Genomic DNA, 15,044 nt, shown 5'->3' on the forward strand with positions numbered 1-15,044 from the left:
TTAACAGAAATTTAACAGAGGGACCAATACCAATATTTTTACAAAGTGCAGGGACCAATGCCAAAAAAAAAAAATGCAGGGACCAATACCAAAATCTGATGAAAGTGCAGGGACCAATGACACATTTAAACCTTTAAATAAAATACAATACGACTAAAGTTGTCTTATTTGGTTCCACCTACTTAAATATTCTCTATTCTCAATTAGTAAAATGATTAAGGACTCAAAAGAGAAATATTATTTTTTTTAGTCAAAAAGAGAAATGATATTTATACAATCATATTATAACAAATTTTAATAACTTTATCTTTGATAGTCATATGATATTCTTATCCTATTCTTTCATTTTTATTTCTCTATTATTTTCTAAAAGAAAAAATAAAATAAGATTGTCACATAAATTATAAAAGTACAAATATGATTACTCCACTCAAAAGTATTGTAAAAAAAAAAAAATAAAGCCAAAAAAAAAAACTCGAAAATGTAATTAAACTTAGAAAAAAAAAATTCTCATTTTTTCTTGTATGAAGATTTTGTTTTGCCTAAACTTGCTCCGAAACACGAACTTTCTTACGGTGGCGAGTGAAATGGGGTTTGATCTTACGAATTTAGCTTCGATTCTTCGCCGTAATTCTCATAATCTTTAACTTCATCTTCATACTTTCTCTCTCACAAATTCCACATTTTCAGAATATCAGAAAAAATGAATAGCGCGTTCAAAACCACATTGACCCACTCAAACCCTAATCGTCTCTCTTTCACATTCAGATTCTTCCATTCAACTCCTCCTTTGGAACGCAAAAGACGCAATTTTTGGGATTCTGTTAGTTTCTTTCTCTTCTCAATTGCATCATTTTATTTCATTTTTCACCAATTGAAGGATTTTGGAATCCCATTTTTTTCTGATTTTTATTTTAATATATGTATTGTTGAATTAAGCAACAACCTTGAACAATTGAATATTTAGGTCCGTTTGGATTGACTTATTTTCGAGCTTATACAAATTAATAACTTTTATGTATTATTCATAAGTTTTTCAAGGTTTTTTTTATAGAAAAAACATTTTATGAAAAACCAATTTTTGTTAATGGGTTCAAGTGGTGGAAACAGCCTCTTGTGTAAAACAGGGTAAGGCTGCGTACAATACACCAAATGGTGGGACCCCTTCCCGGACCCTGCATATGCGGGAGCTCTAGTGCACCGGGTTGCCCTTTTACAATTTTTGTTAATGGGAACTTATGAATTAACATAAAAGCTTATTTATTTGCATAAGCTATTTTGTATAAGCTAAAAAATAAGTCAATCAAAACGGAGTTCCGCGAGAGTTATGTCTCGCTAAATAGTGTTGGAATCGAACTAGAGTTCTCCTGAATGATGTGTCCTTAGGCGGAGCTCGTTGACTACTTGTTTGTGTTTGTGTTTATGTTTTGGTATTTATTTTTATAATTTTTTGCTGGCTGTGGATAAGAATTGATTTGTGATGAAATTGTTTTGATTGCAGAGATGCAATCATTACTCAAGAAGATTTAGAAAGATGCAGTCGAAACAATCGTTGCTTCGCGATATCAATGCTTATGCAGAATTTATGTTTCAGGTTATTGATTGATGCTTTTAGTCACATGCTTTTGCAATGGAAGTCAATGCATGAAAAAACTATGTATCTTTATCTCTTGTTGTATCATGTTATGCCTCTTTCTTTCTTGTGGTTAGCATTCGACAACTTGCAATAATCATGAGAAAAGAAGAAAAAAAATGGAAAATTATTAAGTTTCATATTTAGGTGTGTAATGGGCTATGTCTCTTTTTTTTTTGCCATGTTAAAAGTAGAAGTTTTCATCGTTGTTTAGCGCTGACTAATCTCTTCCAAGGAGCTTGTTGTGCACACATTGTGGGTTCTCCCCTCCCAGCAAAATTTTCTCCATGCGCAAGAGCTAGAGTCAAACCCCTTATCACTTGCTTAAGGTGCCCAAATACCTTATCACTTGGACCAATCCATTGTTGGTTGGGCTGTGTCCCTTAAATGGCTTTAGTTAGGAACTATATCTCCTTTTGCTAAATTACAGATTTATATCGGATATGAATATATACGATAGAGAAACACAAGTAATTATGGTGTAATGATGTTTATTCTTCAAATTTAGCAGTTAGCATCAAGTTCAAATAATAAACTCTTGTTTAAGATAAGTTAGTGTGCCTTCCTCCCCATATATGAGCTTTCAGTTCAGTGCCATAACATGGTTAATTCTGGAGTAGATGAATTGTGGGGTGTGTTGGGGCTGGAGAAATCAATCATGGGCCATGGACAATTATTCTTGAGGGTTTTGAGCTCTTAAAATTTTGTAAATTATTGCATTTTAGGCTTAATTGCATGTTTGGTCCCTTATGTTTATTTTAGGTTTTAAGTTGGTCGCTTATGTTTTAAAAGTTTCAAAAATGCAATAATTTACAAAACCCTTATGTTTATTCTTGAGGGTTTTAAACACAGTGAAACCTAAAATAAGCATAAGGGACCAACTTGAAATCTAAAATAAACATTAGAGATCAAACATGCAATTAAACCTACAATTAATTATTGGTAGTTTTTTTTTTTTGGACTTTTTCTTTTGTTGATATATTTAGATGAAAACACTGTTATTCATTTGGGTTGTTACTAACTTCTGAGAGAATACTTATGAATGGTAATTTGAACAAATAATTCTCTTTATGAAGATTTAGTGAGTGCTTTATTTTGTTCTAAGTTATACTTCCTCAACGACTGCTTTTCCACAGGAACAGAGATCCTGCTTTACCTAAACTCTGTCACAGTAACTAATTGAATCTGTGAGATCTGGAGTAGCATTATTTCTCCTTTTATTGGGCATTGTTCTTCTGAATGCTCTGTGACATAAGTAGTTAGTCTATGTTCACTGTGTTTATCATAAAACCCTTGAGCCTTGCTAATGTTGGCAATTTAGATACTGTTTGCTTATCCCTTTCTCCAATAAAGGCACATGTGATATTTAGGAGTCATCAGTATTACTGCATTTGAATTTTGTTTAAGACCATGATGTTGTATTCGGTAGAATGTTGAACCATAGAATCAGCTAAAAGTTTAACTCAGTGGGGTATATATTAGAATGTTACAATGAATGAATGGACACACAATACAAGATATAGTAGATATGAAAACAATATAGTGGAAAAGATGATAAAGTGTCTCCAATGGTGATTTGTCTATAGACGCTCCCATTACGCAGGTAGCCTGGATGAATGATAGTTTAATAGTTAGAGGTAAAGGAAGACTGAGAAAAACAACCGAGTCAAACCATTAAATCAGATTTTGATTTAAGTAGTTTGTCATCGGAAAGGACATTATGACAACCTTTGATCCATGTAGCTAACCTTATCTAATGGGAAAAGACTTTTTGATGATCTCTTTAAGAACTCTTATGTTCATAGATCTAGTCAGTACCCCTTCATTATTCCCTGGTTTATTTGTTTCAAGATGTTGCATCTGAAGTGCTTATCATGTTGTAGTCAAAATCACATTTTGTATCGCAAAACACACGACTATACGTTTTTACTTGCCCTCAGTAATTTCGTGTTCACATAGAACCGGGTGTGATTGTCGTGTTTAATAGTGGAATCATATGATCTGCTATTTTTTTTGGTTTCTGCAATTTTGGGTCAGATCTTGCTGTCTCATGGCGCAAAGATTTGGTTTAAAAACGACCCATTTTACCCTAGGGTTAGTAGAAACAAGCTGTTTCAGCACGCACGGGTCATAATTAACCCTTTTACAAAATAGGGTTTTAGGGTCAAACAATGTACCCATTTGCAAATTTCGAGTTATCTCTCACAAGACTCACAATCACGGCTTTTTCTCAGGTCTCACAGTCACCTGACTGAAAGAATCTCTTGTGGCCCTTGGCTGTTGTTTTGTGCACAATGTTTTCTCTGTTTCAATTTTGTGTTTCCTACAAAAGAATTTGTTCTATCTTTGTGAGATTGTTCTTTGTCCACGAAGTCAGATGCTGTTTTATTCTCTCTTTATTACTGACCAAATGACTTCAAATTCAAATGTTGCAAGTTGCTACTGGTGAGGGATCCACTGGTTAGTGGATTATGGAAAGAAGTTGAGCAAATTAAAGATTGATTGAGTGATTACGATTTGCAATTTGAGGACTAGATGTTCATTTCTTTTTGTTTTTACTAGCTTTAGTTGTTTTGGTTGTTACTTATGAAGTTGAGTTTTGAGTTTGTATGGCTTTATTTATTGAATTACTAATGCTTATGAATTTAAGTTTAATTAAGTATTTGTAGTGTGATAAATGCTTTCTTTCTCTTGTGCTATTTTACACACACACACACACACACACACACACACACACACACACACACATATATATATATATATATATATATATATATGGGGTTTGCTAAAAAACAATGTAAGGGTATTTTTCTCTAAAGTGAAAAGGTGCATCTTGCTAAAATAGACCTTCATGAAAATGAGTGGGTCTATTGTAGCAAACCCCATCTATATATATATATATATATATATATATATATATATATATATATATATATATGAAAATATATGCATATATATGAGTTTCATGAATTTTGTATAATCTTATGATTCTGTGAATCCTGTTACGATTTCATGTTTTACGATGTTACTTCCCCTTTTTTATTCTGAATAAAATCTAGATTTAACTACCGTGGTGCTTATGCTTGTCTTTTTCTTGCATGGTTTAGGACTGGAAAGAAGATATTGGCAAGGATGATCCATCTTCAAGTCGAGACACCTCGTGGTTTAAAAAACATTATTCTCCTAAAAACTCTAGAAGGCGCAATAATGGCAATCAAGGAAGATATTACAAACGTAAGCATGCTTGCAAAGTTTAGCCTGTAGTACTGATTCTCATAGTTGGAGTTTGTGTTAGATGATTTTTTTTGGGAAATCTACTAAGTGCATATTATCTGGAATTTCACATGCTTACTTGAGTAGGGACAGGGTGGATGGATTTAACTAGTAGTGATCATGGAGCTGATTTTGTTTTATGTTGCATTATAATTTTCATATGTCAACTACATTGTGTTAACTATTTTTCGCAAAATAGGTTATGGATATCTATCTATAGGGCATATTCTGAATTCACATATGAAATTTCAATAATTTGATCTCTTTCAGAATATCATGAGTTTTGTGAAGATGATATTGATGTTGAAGACATTTTCCGCTCTACCTTTGGTGGGAGTCGAGTCTTCTATTGGTCATTTATAAATGAGGAAAATCCTCATTGGGGGAGGTCAGGAAACTTTTCTAATTATGGTAAATCTTGGAAGTGGAAACATCAGAGTAACAATAGATATGACTCCTCAACTGAGTCTGAGTCTGAGTCTGAGTCTGAATGTTTGCGTTCAAATTCAGTCTCGGATAGATTAGCCCTTGGATTGAGTGCTTCTGGTCCTCTGAAACTGGAAGATGTGAAAATTGCGTGAGTTGTTTTCCTCAAAATGTTACAAACTTTTGAATCCAGTGCTACTGGTTTCTACTTTAACTGGATTTTAACTATTTTACCCAAACAGGTACCGTGCATGCGCCCTTAAATGGCATCCTGATCGGCATCAAGGCTCTTCCAAGGTGCTGCCAAGTTCTGACCCCACTGATTAATTTCTCTTCCTTTCTTTGTTTATATTTTTTCTGATGAATGTGTATCAGTTGTTGTAAAGCTTGCTAATTATTATTATAATAATTATGCATGTTGATAGGGTATAGCAGAGGAAAAGTTCAAGCATTGCAGTGCAGCTTATCAATCATTGTGTGATAAGTTGGCAGTAAATTGAGTATGACTATGCTTTCTCTACAAATATCCAGCTCTCAACCGTCGTGTGCTCGTACTGATTAATTTAACACACAGCTTGCTTTCATTAAAATGTAGTTTGTAGTAATTTTAATGTACACTATTGAAAATAATATGTACACTACTTCACATTAATAATTTATTATTTAGTTCATCACCATTTCTTTACGCTGTAATAAACATGTTTTCTTCATTTGTATTCATAATAATGGAGTAGTAAAATCTTTACTCCCACCCAATTTATCTAAATTATTTTAAATTTTCAATTCTTCAATCATGTGTACCACCTAATCTCCTAAAAGGCTAAAACAGACTCTTTGGGTGAAACTACCAAATCATATTGTTCGGATGTTTGGAAAGGTTTGACATGATATTTTACAAGGCATAATGTAGGGTATTTGGTGACGGTGATAACATGTGTTTCTTGCATTAAAATGATAGGCTACACCAATTACAACTTTTCATGTGACCTAGATTCCAAAGTAAGTCTCTACAATGTAAATGGAAGCTCGACTTCAAGTATGTTCTGTAACTACGTACCATCTATAGCATTTGTGATCCCTTCAACATCCAAAGGAAGTGCTTATGGGGAAAATACGTTTCTTCAAAATTACCGATGTCGTTTCTCAACTTAATTTCAGCTAATGATTTCGTCATTTATCTTTTTTTTTTTCTTCATGTCATTTTCATCTTTTTAATCAATCTGTATATGAATTTTCAAGATTCAAATCAATGATTTTATTTTAATATGAACTCTTAGTGTTCAAATCTATGGCCATTCACTCATGTTTTCTTAAGAATTTAAAAATTTGATGCTTGAAAATCCATATTCAAATAGACCAAATAAACAGATGAAAAAGATAAAGAACAAAAATTTATCTGAAATTAAGTTAAGAGACGACAAGAGTAATTCTGCCTAGATTTTATGCGCTTACAATTTTTTTTAAGGGGCAAACATATACTCCCTATGTCTCATTTTATAATTGTGCGCATATCTTAAGGAAATGATTAGATGAATTAATTTCAATAGTAAAATTAATATATTTTGCTAAAACATTCTTATTAATTATAATTAGTGAAATAATTAAGTGAAGTGAAATTCAATAAATAAATGTATATTAGAGGGGAAAAATAACAAATGTTGCATGATATTTTAAAGTAACAATTATTTTGATACATAGAAAATGCTCAAGTGACAATTAAAATGAGAGTGATGACATATTAAGTTTTTTTTAGGGAAGATGATTATTATTTTTTTTTTTAAACAATAGGGAAGATGAAATATTAAGTTTGTTTATTGACAAAAATATATATTCAAATAATAATCATAAATTTTTATTCTCAAAAAAAAAAAAAGTTTATAATTATTATTTGAGTAAATAGTCAATTTCCCCCCTGAAATTGTAGGTTTCGTCAATTACCCACCTGAAATTAACAAAACTTCAATTACCCCTCGAAATTGCATAACATTAATCAATTTACCCCTCCGTCAAATTTTTCTGTTAACTGTTTACGGTTATGATCAAATACCCCCCTGAAATTTTGCACTTATGTGCAAAATGCCACCTAAACTTGAAAAATTTATATTTTTTTTTATCCTTGACTCAAAAGATATTAAAGGCAAACAAATTAACAATTATTGATCATATAAATATGTATGGAATGTATGTTTATGCAGCTATTGGTCATATAAATCTTGGATAATGATAAATAGTACGGGACGGTGAGCACGAAAATTAACGAAAGTAGTTATTGGTTGCCATTCAACCATGTATTCCGTAAATTGGTTGTTTTCAATCCTTCTCATGTTATAATTGCCAAGCTTTTCATTAGCCATTACCCATGATTTCCGTCAAAGCATGCTATATCAGTTTTTAATTTCATAAAAATTGGACAAGTTGAACATTCGTCTATTTCCGTACGTGCATTTTTTCGTACCATATAGCATTGCTGATAAATCTTTATGGAAGGTATGTTACTCTCATGTGTTTTAAATATATACATATATAGAAGGCTTTTTTTTACACAAGTTGGTAATTATGTTAGACTATGCAGTCATAAAGTACACAAGTCGTTGATAATTGTGTGTCCATAAAGAAAATTCATAGGTTAATATCTGCAGAAGGAAGAAGAAACAAGACTTGTTAATAAATATGAAATATGAATGAAAAGGCTGCACATGACAAAACCATGATTTCTTTGGCATATATTCATTCATTTTCTTGTGAATAGAATTTTATGACAATAGGTACAATATACTACTTGAAGAACTAAATGTATGATTTTTGGTAAGAAAAAAAATCTAAATTTTTAAGTTTAGGGGCATTTTGCACATAAATGTAAAATTTCAGGGGGTATTTGATCATGTACACAGTTAACAGAAAAATGTGACGGAGGGGTAAATTGATTAACATTATGCAATTTCAGGGGGATAATTAAAGTTTTATTAATTTTGGAAGGTAATTGACGAAACTTATAATTTCAGGGGAGAAATTGACTATTTACTCATTATTATTTTGTAATTTTCAGAGTTTATGGGCAAAATGTTTTATAACCACGCATTCGTCCTTTATAAAATCATCATCAACCCAAAAGTCCCAACCTAAACCTAAGTTTGAATCCGATAAACCCTCATCACCAGCCTGCGTTCATCCCTTATACAATGAAAACTTCTCAGCGCCTCACACACTCAGTCACTAATGGAGGAAACAACCGCCTCCACCGAAGCCCTAACACTCGGTGATTCACTTTCGTTTGATCTTGTGGCTGAAATCCTATGTCGACTCCCTGTGAAATTCCTCCTACAATTCCGTTGCGTCTGCAAGTCATGGAATTCTCTAATCTCAAATGATCCTAAATTTATCAAAAAAACACCTTCGCATGATGTCAACAACCAAACGCCACCACCTCGTCACAACCACATGGATGATGGCAAAAGAGCTAACTGTAATGTCTTATCCATTCGACTCTCTTCAACTCGACTCTATTTTTACCTCTAATCCCACACAGCTCGATTCCTCTCCCATTATTACATCATGGAGGGATGGTCTCATTGCTTCATGCGACGGTCTCCTTTGTTTTGTCATTGATCATCGTCTCGCTGTTCTCTATAACCCTTGCATTAGAAAAGTAAAGAAACTACCTTCTTTAGATCTTCCAAGAGAAGAAGGTTCAAATCTATTTGCATTTGGCTATGATCCTTTCATTGATTTACAAGGTTGTTTCTATTTTTTGTTATGGTCGTAAATACAATGTTGCTTGCAAAACTCAAGTTAAAGTTCATACTTTGGGCACCAACTCTTGGAGAAGGATTGAAGACTTCCCTTCTAAGTTTCGTTGTGATCGACATGGAGTATTTGTGAGTGGCACAGTTAATTGGTAGACATATTGTAATTCAACTCGTGACTTATGTGTCATTGTTTCTCTACATTTGCGAAAGGAATCTTACGAGGAAATACTGCATCCAGATTCTGGAAATATTAATATCTCAACTTTGGATATCTTGAGGGATTGCTTGTGCATATTTTCTCAAAAAAGAAACGACTCTTTTACTGATGTTTGGCTTATGAAGGAATATGAAAATAAAGACTCTTGGATTAAATTGATTCGTCTTCCTTCCTTTGCTGATTACCGCTACACTCTTAATACGAAGATAATATATATTTCCAATGATGACAACCACATGCTGTCTATGATCAGAGAGGACCGTAGATTGAATTGGGTTGTTTACGATTCCAAAAATGATACTGTAAAGAGTTTGAAGATTCAAGACTTGAATTGGGTAGAATCAAAAGTCTACGTGGAAAGTTTGATATCACCTTGACTATAATATTATTAGGATGTAGATGTTGTCCTTTATCACTTGAGTATGAGATTCAATCTAACTTTTATTTTTATTTATTTTTATGTTATTTTATTTGAATTTATGTTTGTTTGGAGTGTTGGTCACTTCATGGCTATTTTTAATTAATGGTGAATTTTGTTTATGTTGTACCTCATGGACAATTGTTAATTAACGGTAAATGAATTTGCAGCTGGAGAACTTGTTTTATTATTTTCATTTGTTTGCTGGTTAGAGTTGTTGGTTTTGAATCGTGCATTGTTGGTGCGTAGATTGATTTTCTAAGATTGAATTTAAGATTTGATTTTCTGATTGAAATTAAGATACATCTGCTGCTAACCGTGCTTTGTTGATTATTCAATCACTCATTGGAGCACAAATCCTCTTTGGTTGTGTTTGTGGCCGTGTAGCAGTGCAGAGGTAGGAATGCAGTGATTAGTTCCTCCTCGGCTCCTCTTTTCTTGTTCTGTTTTGTAAGATGAAACTCTATCGATTGTTGTAAAGCATGCTTATTATTATTGTTGTTGTAAGATGAAAAGCCTTTGGTTTTATGGTCGCATAACGATGGCCAAATACATTTTACTCTCCGTCCTAACTTATATGATGCAGTTAATTATTTTTGCCAAAAGACATTTGTAAGAAACTAAATCAGGTGATTCACAAGTTTATCTGGGTTGGTAACACAAATGTCCTTTGGCAAAATAATTAACTGTATCATATAACTTGGAATCTCCTAAAACAAAGACTCTTTGGGGGAAACTACCAAACCTTATTCTTCAGATGTTTGGAAAGGTTTGACATGATATGTTACAAGGCATAATATAGGGTATTGGTGATGGTGATAACATGTGTTTCTAGCATCAAAATGATAGGCTACATCAATTACAACTTTTCTTGTGACCTAGATCCCAAAGTAAGTCTCTACAATATAAATGGAAGCTAGATTTCAAGTATGTTCTGTGACTTCATACCATCTATAGCTTTTGTGATCCCTTCAACATCCAAAGGAAGTGCTCAACCTCATTAGATGTTATTTCTTATTGCCTTTCCCTCCAAATCTTCGTATGCCTGCTTACAGGGGAAGATCCTTGCAATCAAGAGAAAAAATGGTAGAAAACTTGGAATTAATGACTACTTAAGGAATACTCCCTCCGGTCTTATTTTATAAGAAAATTCTCAAAAAAAGTTTGGTCTTATTTATAAGAAAAAGTCACAATTTTTAAGATATATTTATTGTTTAAAATATTTTTCTAGCCCTTATTGAATGTCGTTTTATCAATATTAGTGGATATGTTTAATAGTTCCCAAATTTTTATGAGAGTATATTTGTAAAAACATTCAAAAAATTGCAAGAACTAATGATTGTTTTGGTCGTGATAATTTTTGGTTTCTTTTTTTATAAAAAGGACCGAAGAGAGTGATGAAATGGCTAGAAAACTCAAAGACGAAAAAATCAGTTGAAAGCAAAACATAATATGTAAGGACATTTGATACGTTGGAGTAAAAATTTGAACCCACAATATCCTTTTTCTTCGGAGTATGAAAGTTTTACGGCTAGACTCTTCGAAAAAAAAGTTGTTATGAAAAGACCTATGAAGTCGGATACTCCAAAACGGTGACGTATATACTCCACGAATACTCGCGGATACGTACGTACCCACGAAGTATCGAAATTAATTATTTTAATTTTTAAAAAAAATAAAATTATTTGATACTTATAGGATACTTCATAGATACATAAGGATACTTATAAGATACTTCAGAGATACATATGATTTATAAGAAAACTTTACATACATATAATAATGAAGGGTAATCAATGTTTATTTTCTTCAAGTATTTTACATACATATAAGTTTTAATATAAAAAATTTGTTAACGTATCTTAGCCGTATTTTATCCTTAATTTAAAAAAATTCGCGTATCTGTGTACCCGTATCTTAACCGCAAGAATTGAACAGGCCATTTTCCCATTCCATCATTGAGATAGTTAATTTGGGTCATGTAGAGGCAAATGTTCTATATCTGCAAAAGTTTACAAAAGAAAATATAGTCGTTTGAAAATAAACGTCAAGCTTAGCACATAACATATGTATGCATTGATATATATTAGAAAACAAAAGTGATTTCTTAGTTTTGGTGAACACAATTGATTTCTAATTTTTTTTATCTACCACCAAGTTGAGTGAATGGAGTGAGAGTTCCACTGATAAGAGAACCATTCTCATTTTGTTTGAAAGATGAAGGCATAGCAGGCCATACAAAAGCCGGTCTTTCAATCGGAACCATTGGAGGAGAAGCTTCTCCATTAAGAACCATCAATACAGTTTTCATTGATGGTCTTTCATGTGGATTTGGATGACAACAAGACAACCCAAGAATAAGCACAATTTCAACCTTTTCAATTTCTTCCTCTTCACTACTTATCCTATCATCAACTGCACTAACTATTTTTCCCTCTCCATAAAGTTCCCAAACCCAATACACAATACTGTATTTATAATCATCTTGTGCATACATATTTCTTGGTCTTTTTCCACACACAACTTCCAAAACAAGTACACCAAATGCATAAACATCTGTTTCAACCGTCGCTCTTCCGGTTAAAAATATTTCCGGTGCCATATAGCCCGGTGTTCCTGCAATTTCCTTTGTTGAATGATGAGTTTCATTTCTCATTTGTACTATTCGCGCCAATCCAAAATCACCCAATTTTGCAACGTAATCAAAATCTAACATTATGTTGCTTGCTTTAATGTCTCTATGAAGTACCCTTTTTTCACAACCATTGTGAAGATAATCCAATGCTTGCGCCACGTCACCAATCACACTATTTCTTGTTTTCCAAGCAAGTACTTTTGAAAAATGTAACTCTAATTCCCTTGTTTTATTAAATAGGTATTTGTCTAAGCTTCCATTTGGCATGAACTCATAAACAAGGAGAAGCTCTTTATTTTCATAGCACCAACCAATGAGTTTCACCAAGTTTTTGTGGTGAAGGCTTCCAATTGTTGTAACTTCGGCTATAAATTCTTTCTTTCCTTGACGTGAATTCTTCGAGACTCTCTTCACAGCTATCTCTTTATTGTTTTTTCCAAGGAATCCCTTATAAACAGTTCCAAATCCCCCTTCACCAAGCTTGTTCTGATGGCTGAATCCACCTGTTGCTTTCATCAATTCCTTTAGTCGATATTTCTTTGGTGCCATTGACGAGTACTGAATTTGATCCTCTATCCTTGGATATGTATCTTCTTGAATCTCCATGCTTCTTTTCACGTTCCGATATACCAAGAAAAATACCAACACACCTATGATTATCACAATTGGAATTATAATCCAAATAATCTGCAAGAGATTATTCTTATTACTATTTGCAATATCTACCCCGTTGAATTCCCATGCTCTTACACTGTTTGTCTCTGTGGTATTGCTTGTTGAAGCAGAGAATCCGACATAAACCTCTTGTTTAAGAAAAGAAGCGAGACTAAGAGGTGGAGATACCAAAAGGGTTTCCATAGAATCATTTGAATTACTCATTGAACCAAAAACAGATATTATATCATTGGAATATTGAATTCTCATAGTTACATCTAAACCAGATGAAAGATTGACCTTAGTGTTTTCCAATGATGCTTGTTTCAAACCAAAGATACTGTTTATATTGATTCCAACAAGGTTGTCAGGACGATCTTGTGTGGAACTTTGTCGTGTATTGAACTCCACGGCAAGAATTCCATCTGGAGAATTAGGATTTGCAGTTGTGTTATCACTTTCGTCGGGGAGAGTTGTATCTGAAGTTAAGATAAAGGCTATGCCTTCTCCACGAGGGGAAGTTACAGGACTTATGTTGAGAACAAAAGTTGTGTTGAAAGAAGAAAGTTTGTTTTTCTTCCAAAGTGTGTATGGCTTTTTGTAAAAAGCACGTCCAGAATAATTTGATATTGGACTACCGCGATTATCTGGGGTTACTTGGATATCATCTTTGTATATGTTTGAGTATTTGCTTAGTAGAAAGTTGGTTGATCTATCACTTTGTTGGAAGGTTGGGAAATTGAAATAAAAGGAATTAACTTTGGTTAAGGCTATGATAGTGAATATGATTGCTAATGATTGATATTTGAGCAGCAAAGACAAGTTCACCATGTTTTTATTGATAGGGAATTAAAGAGACAAGAATGGTCTCAATTTGGAGGATTTGTGATAATTTCACCAATAAGAGATTTAATTGAAGGCTATAAATCTAGCTTTTAAAAGATATGCGGCAAAACATTCTTTCAAAAATAAAAATAAAAAAATATGCTATATCGTAGTATATGGCACCGTTTATGGTAGAAGATTTGAATAGGTCTCCCACTAGGAGACATTAAAAAAGATTGATTTTTTTTTTTTTTTTTTTTTTTATATAACAAAAATGAAATGTGTTGCGGTTAGATTGACGAAGAACATTAATCTTACCATAATCCCTCTGCACTAGATTTTTTTTTTTTTTCAATTGGTATATCTAAGAGAGAGACGTGTACTGTAGCAACTCCATTGTTGTTGCTGCACTTTCTGTTGATTGCTATACCTCCAACACAATAAATTCTCCTTCATCGTTTTTCAACATCAAATCGTCGTTTTTTTTCAACACCAACACGTCTTTTTTTGTTCTTTTTATTCTATTTTCATTCGTAATTTTCCATTGACCAGCTTGTGTTCACATCTGATCTTAAACACCATCCCTCTCCAGATCTGAGTTCTGTGAGATTTTCCATTCCGATTTTGATTGTTTTGTTGTGTAACATTTGGTCTGGCGACGGATTTAATCACTTTCATCTTAGTTTAGTGATGAATATGTGAACTTTGGGTTGAATGAATTGAATAATTGAGAAATCAATATTTTCTGCAATTTTGTTTTCAGGTGAATTAGATTAAATGAAATTTGAGTTTAATGAATGTTGTTTTCTGCAACTTTGGGTTGAATAGATTGGATTAAGATTTCCAAAATTCGTTGTTGTTGTTGTGATTTTCCGGCGGCGGTGCATCGCGTTGTTGTTGTTGTTGGACGAGTAAGAGATATGGAGAGGGAAAGAGAAAGATGATGGAACATAGTGTGAAAATAATCTAATGTTTAAAGAGTATGATAATACTATGGTCTTCAAAAGTTTTCAAGCACATCCAATGGTTGACATCAATTTTGTAAAAAAAAAAAAAAAGTCAAGTCACTTACGGTAGGAGACCCATTGAAGTCATGTACGGTAGCCTGAGCCTGTGTAATATAGTAGTTAGGGGATGGAATGACGTAGATACTTTTTTTTCTTTGACAATATTTCTATACTTGCTTAAAATGTTTGAATTCCTTGTATTTTTATCTT

The 15,044-nt window shown here is 32.9% G+C and overlaps 2 protein-coding genes across 3 annotated transcripts; one reads left to right on the forward strand and one right to left on the reverse strand.

Annotated features, from left to right (window-relative positions):
• Nucleotides 1-508: 508 nt before the first annotated feature.
• LOC25479626 (uncharacterized) lies at nucleotides 509-6,083 on the forward strand. 2 transcript variants are annotated; one of them, XM_024774775.2, is made up of 6 exons: nucleotides 510-823; nucleotides 1,502-1,594; nucleotides 4,741-4,867; nucleotides 5,177-5,483; nucleotides 5,575-5,629; nucleotides 5,758-6,083. In XM_024774775.2, the coding sequence occupies exons 1-6, from the start codon at nucleotides 704-706 to the stop codon at nucleotides 5,830-5,832; spliced, it is 777 nt and encodes a 258-aa protein (XP_024630543.1). In that variant the 5' UTR covers nucleotides 510-703; the 3' UTR covers nucleotides 5,833-6,083. The 2 variants fall into 2 exon arrangements, with proteins under 2 accessions (XP_013443408.1, XP_024630543.1); XM_013587954.3 differs by lacking the exon at nucleotides 1,502-1,594 and having other exon boundaries at nucleotides 509-823.
• Nucleotides 6,084-11,785: 5,702 nt separating this feature from the next.
• LOC25479624 (probable L-type lectin-domain containing receptor kinase S.5) lies at nucleotides 11,786-13,942 on the reverse strand. Its single transcript, XM_013587949.3, has one exon. It carries the CDS (start codon nucleotides 13,831-13,833, stop codon nucleotides 11,857-11,859), a length of 1,977 nt encoding a protein of 658 aa, XP_013443403.1. The 5' UTR covers nucleotides 13,834-13,942; the 3' UTR covers nucleotides 11,786-11,856.
• Nucleotides 13,943-15,044: the final 1,102 nt, after the last annotated feature.

This window comes from Medicago truncatula, chromosome 1 (genome assembly GCF_003473485.1).
Source record: "Medicago truncatula cultivar Jemalong A17 chromosome 1, MtrunA17r5.0-ANR, whole genome shotgun sequence".
NCBI lineage: Eukaryota > Viridiplantae > Streptophyta > Magnoliopsida > Fabales > Fabaceae > Medicago > Medicago truncatula.

Coding starts and splice junctions, on each gene's coding strand:
- LOC25479626 (XM_024774775.2), top strand. CDS start 704: ATGAATAGCGCGTTCAAAACCACATTGACCCACTCAAACCCTAATCGT. Junction 4,868..5,176: donor TCAAGGAAGATATTACAAAC/GTAAGCATGCTT, acceptor GATCTCTTTCAG/AATATCATGAGTTTTGTGAA. Junction 5,484..5,574: donor CTGGAAGATGTGAAAATTGC/GTGAGTTGTTTT, acceptor TTACCCAAACAG/GTACCGTGCATGCGCCCTTA.
- LOC25479624 (XM_013587949.3), bottom strand. CDS start 13,833: ATGGTGAACTTGTCTTTGCTGCTCAAATATCAATCATTAGCAATCATA.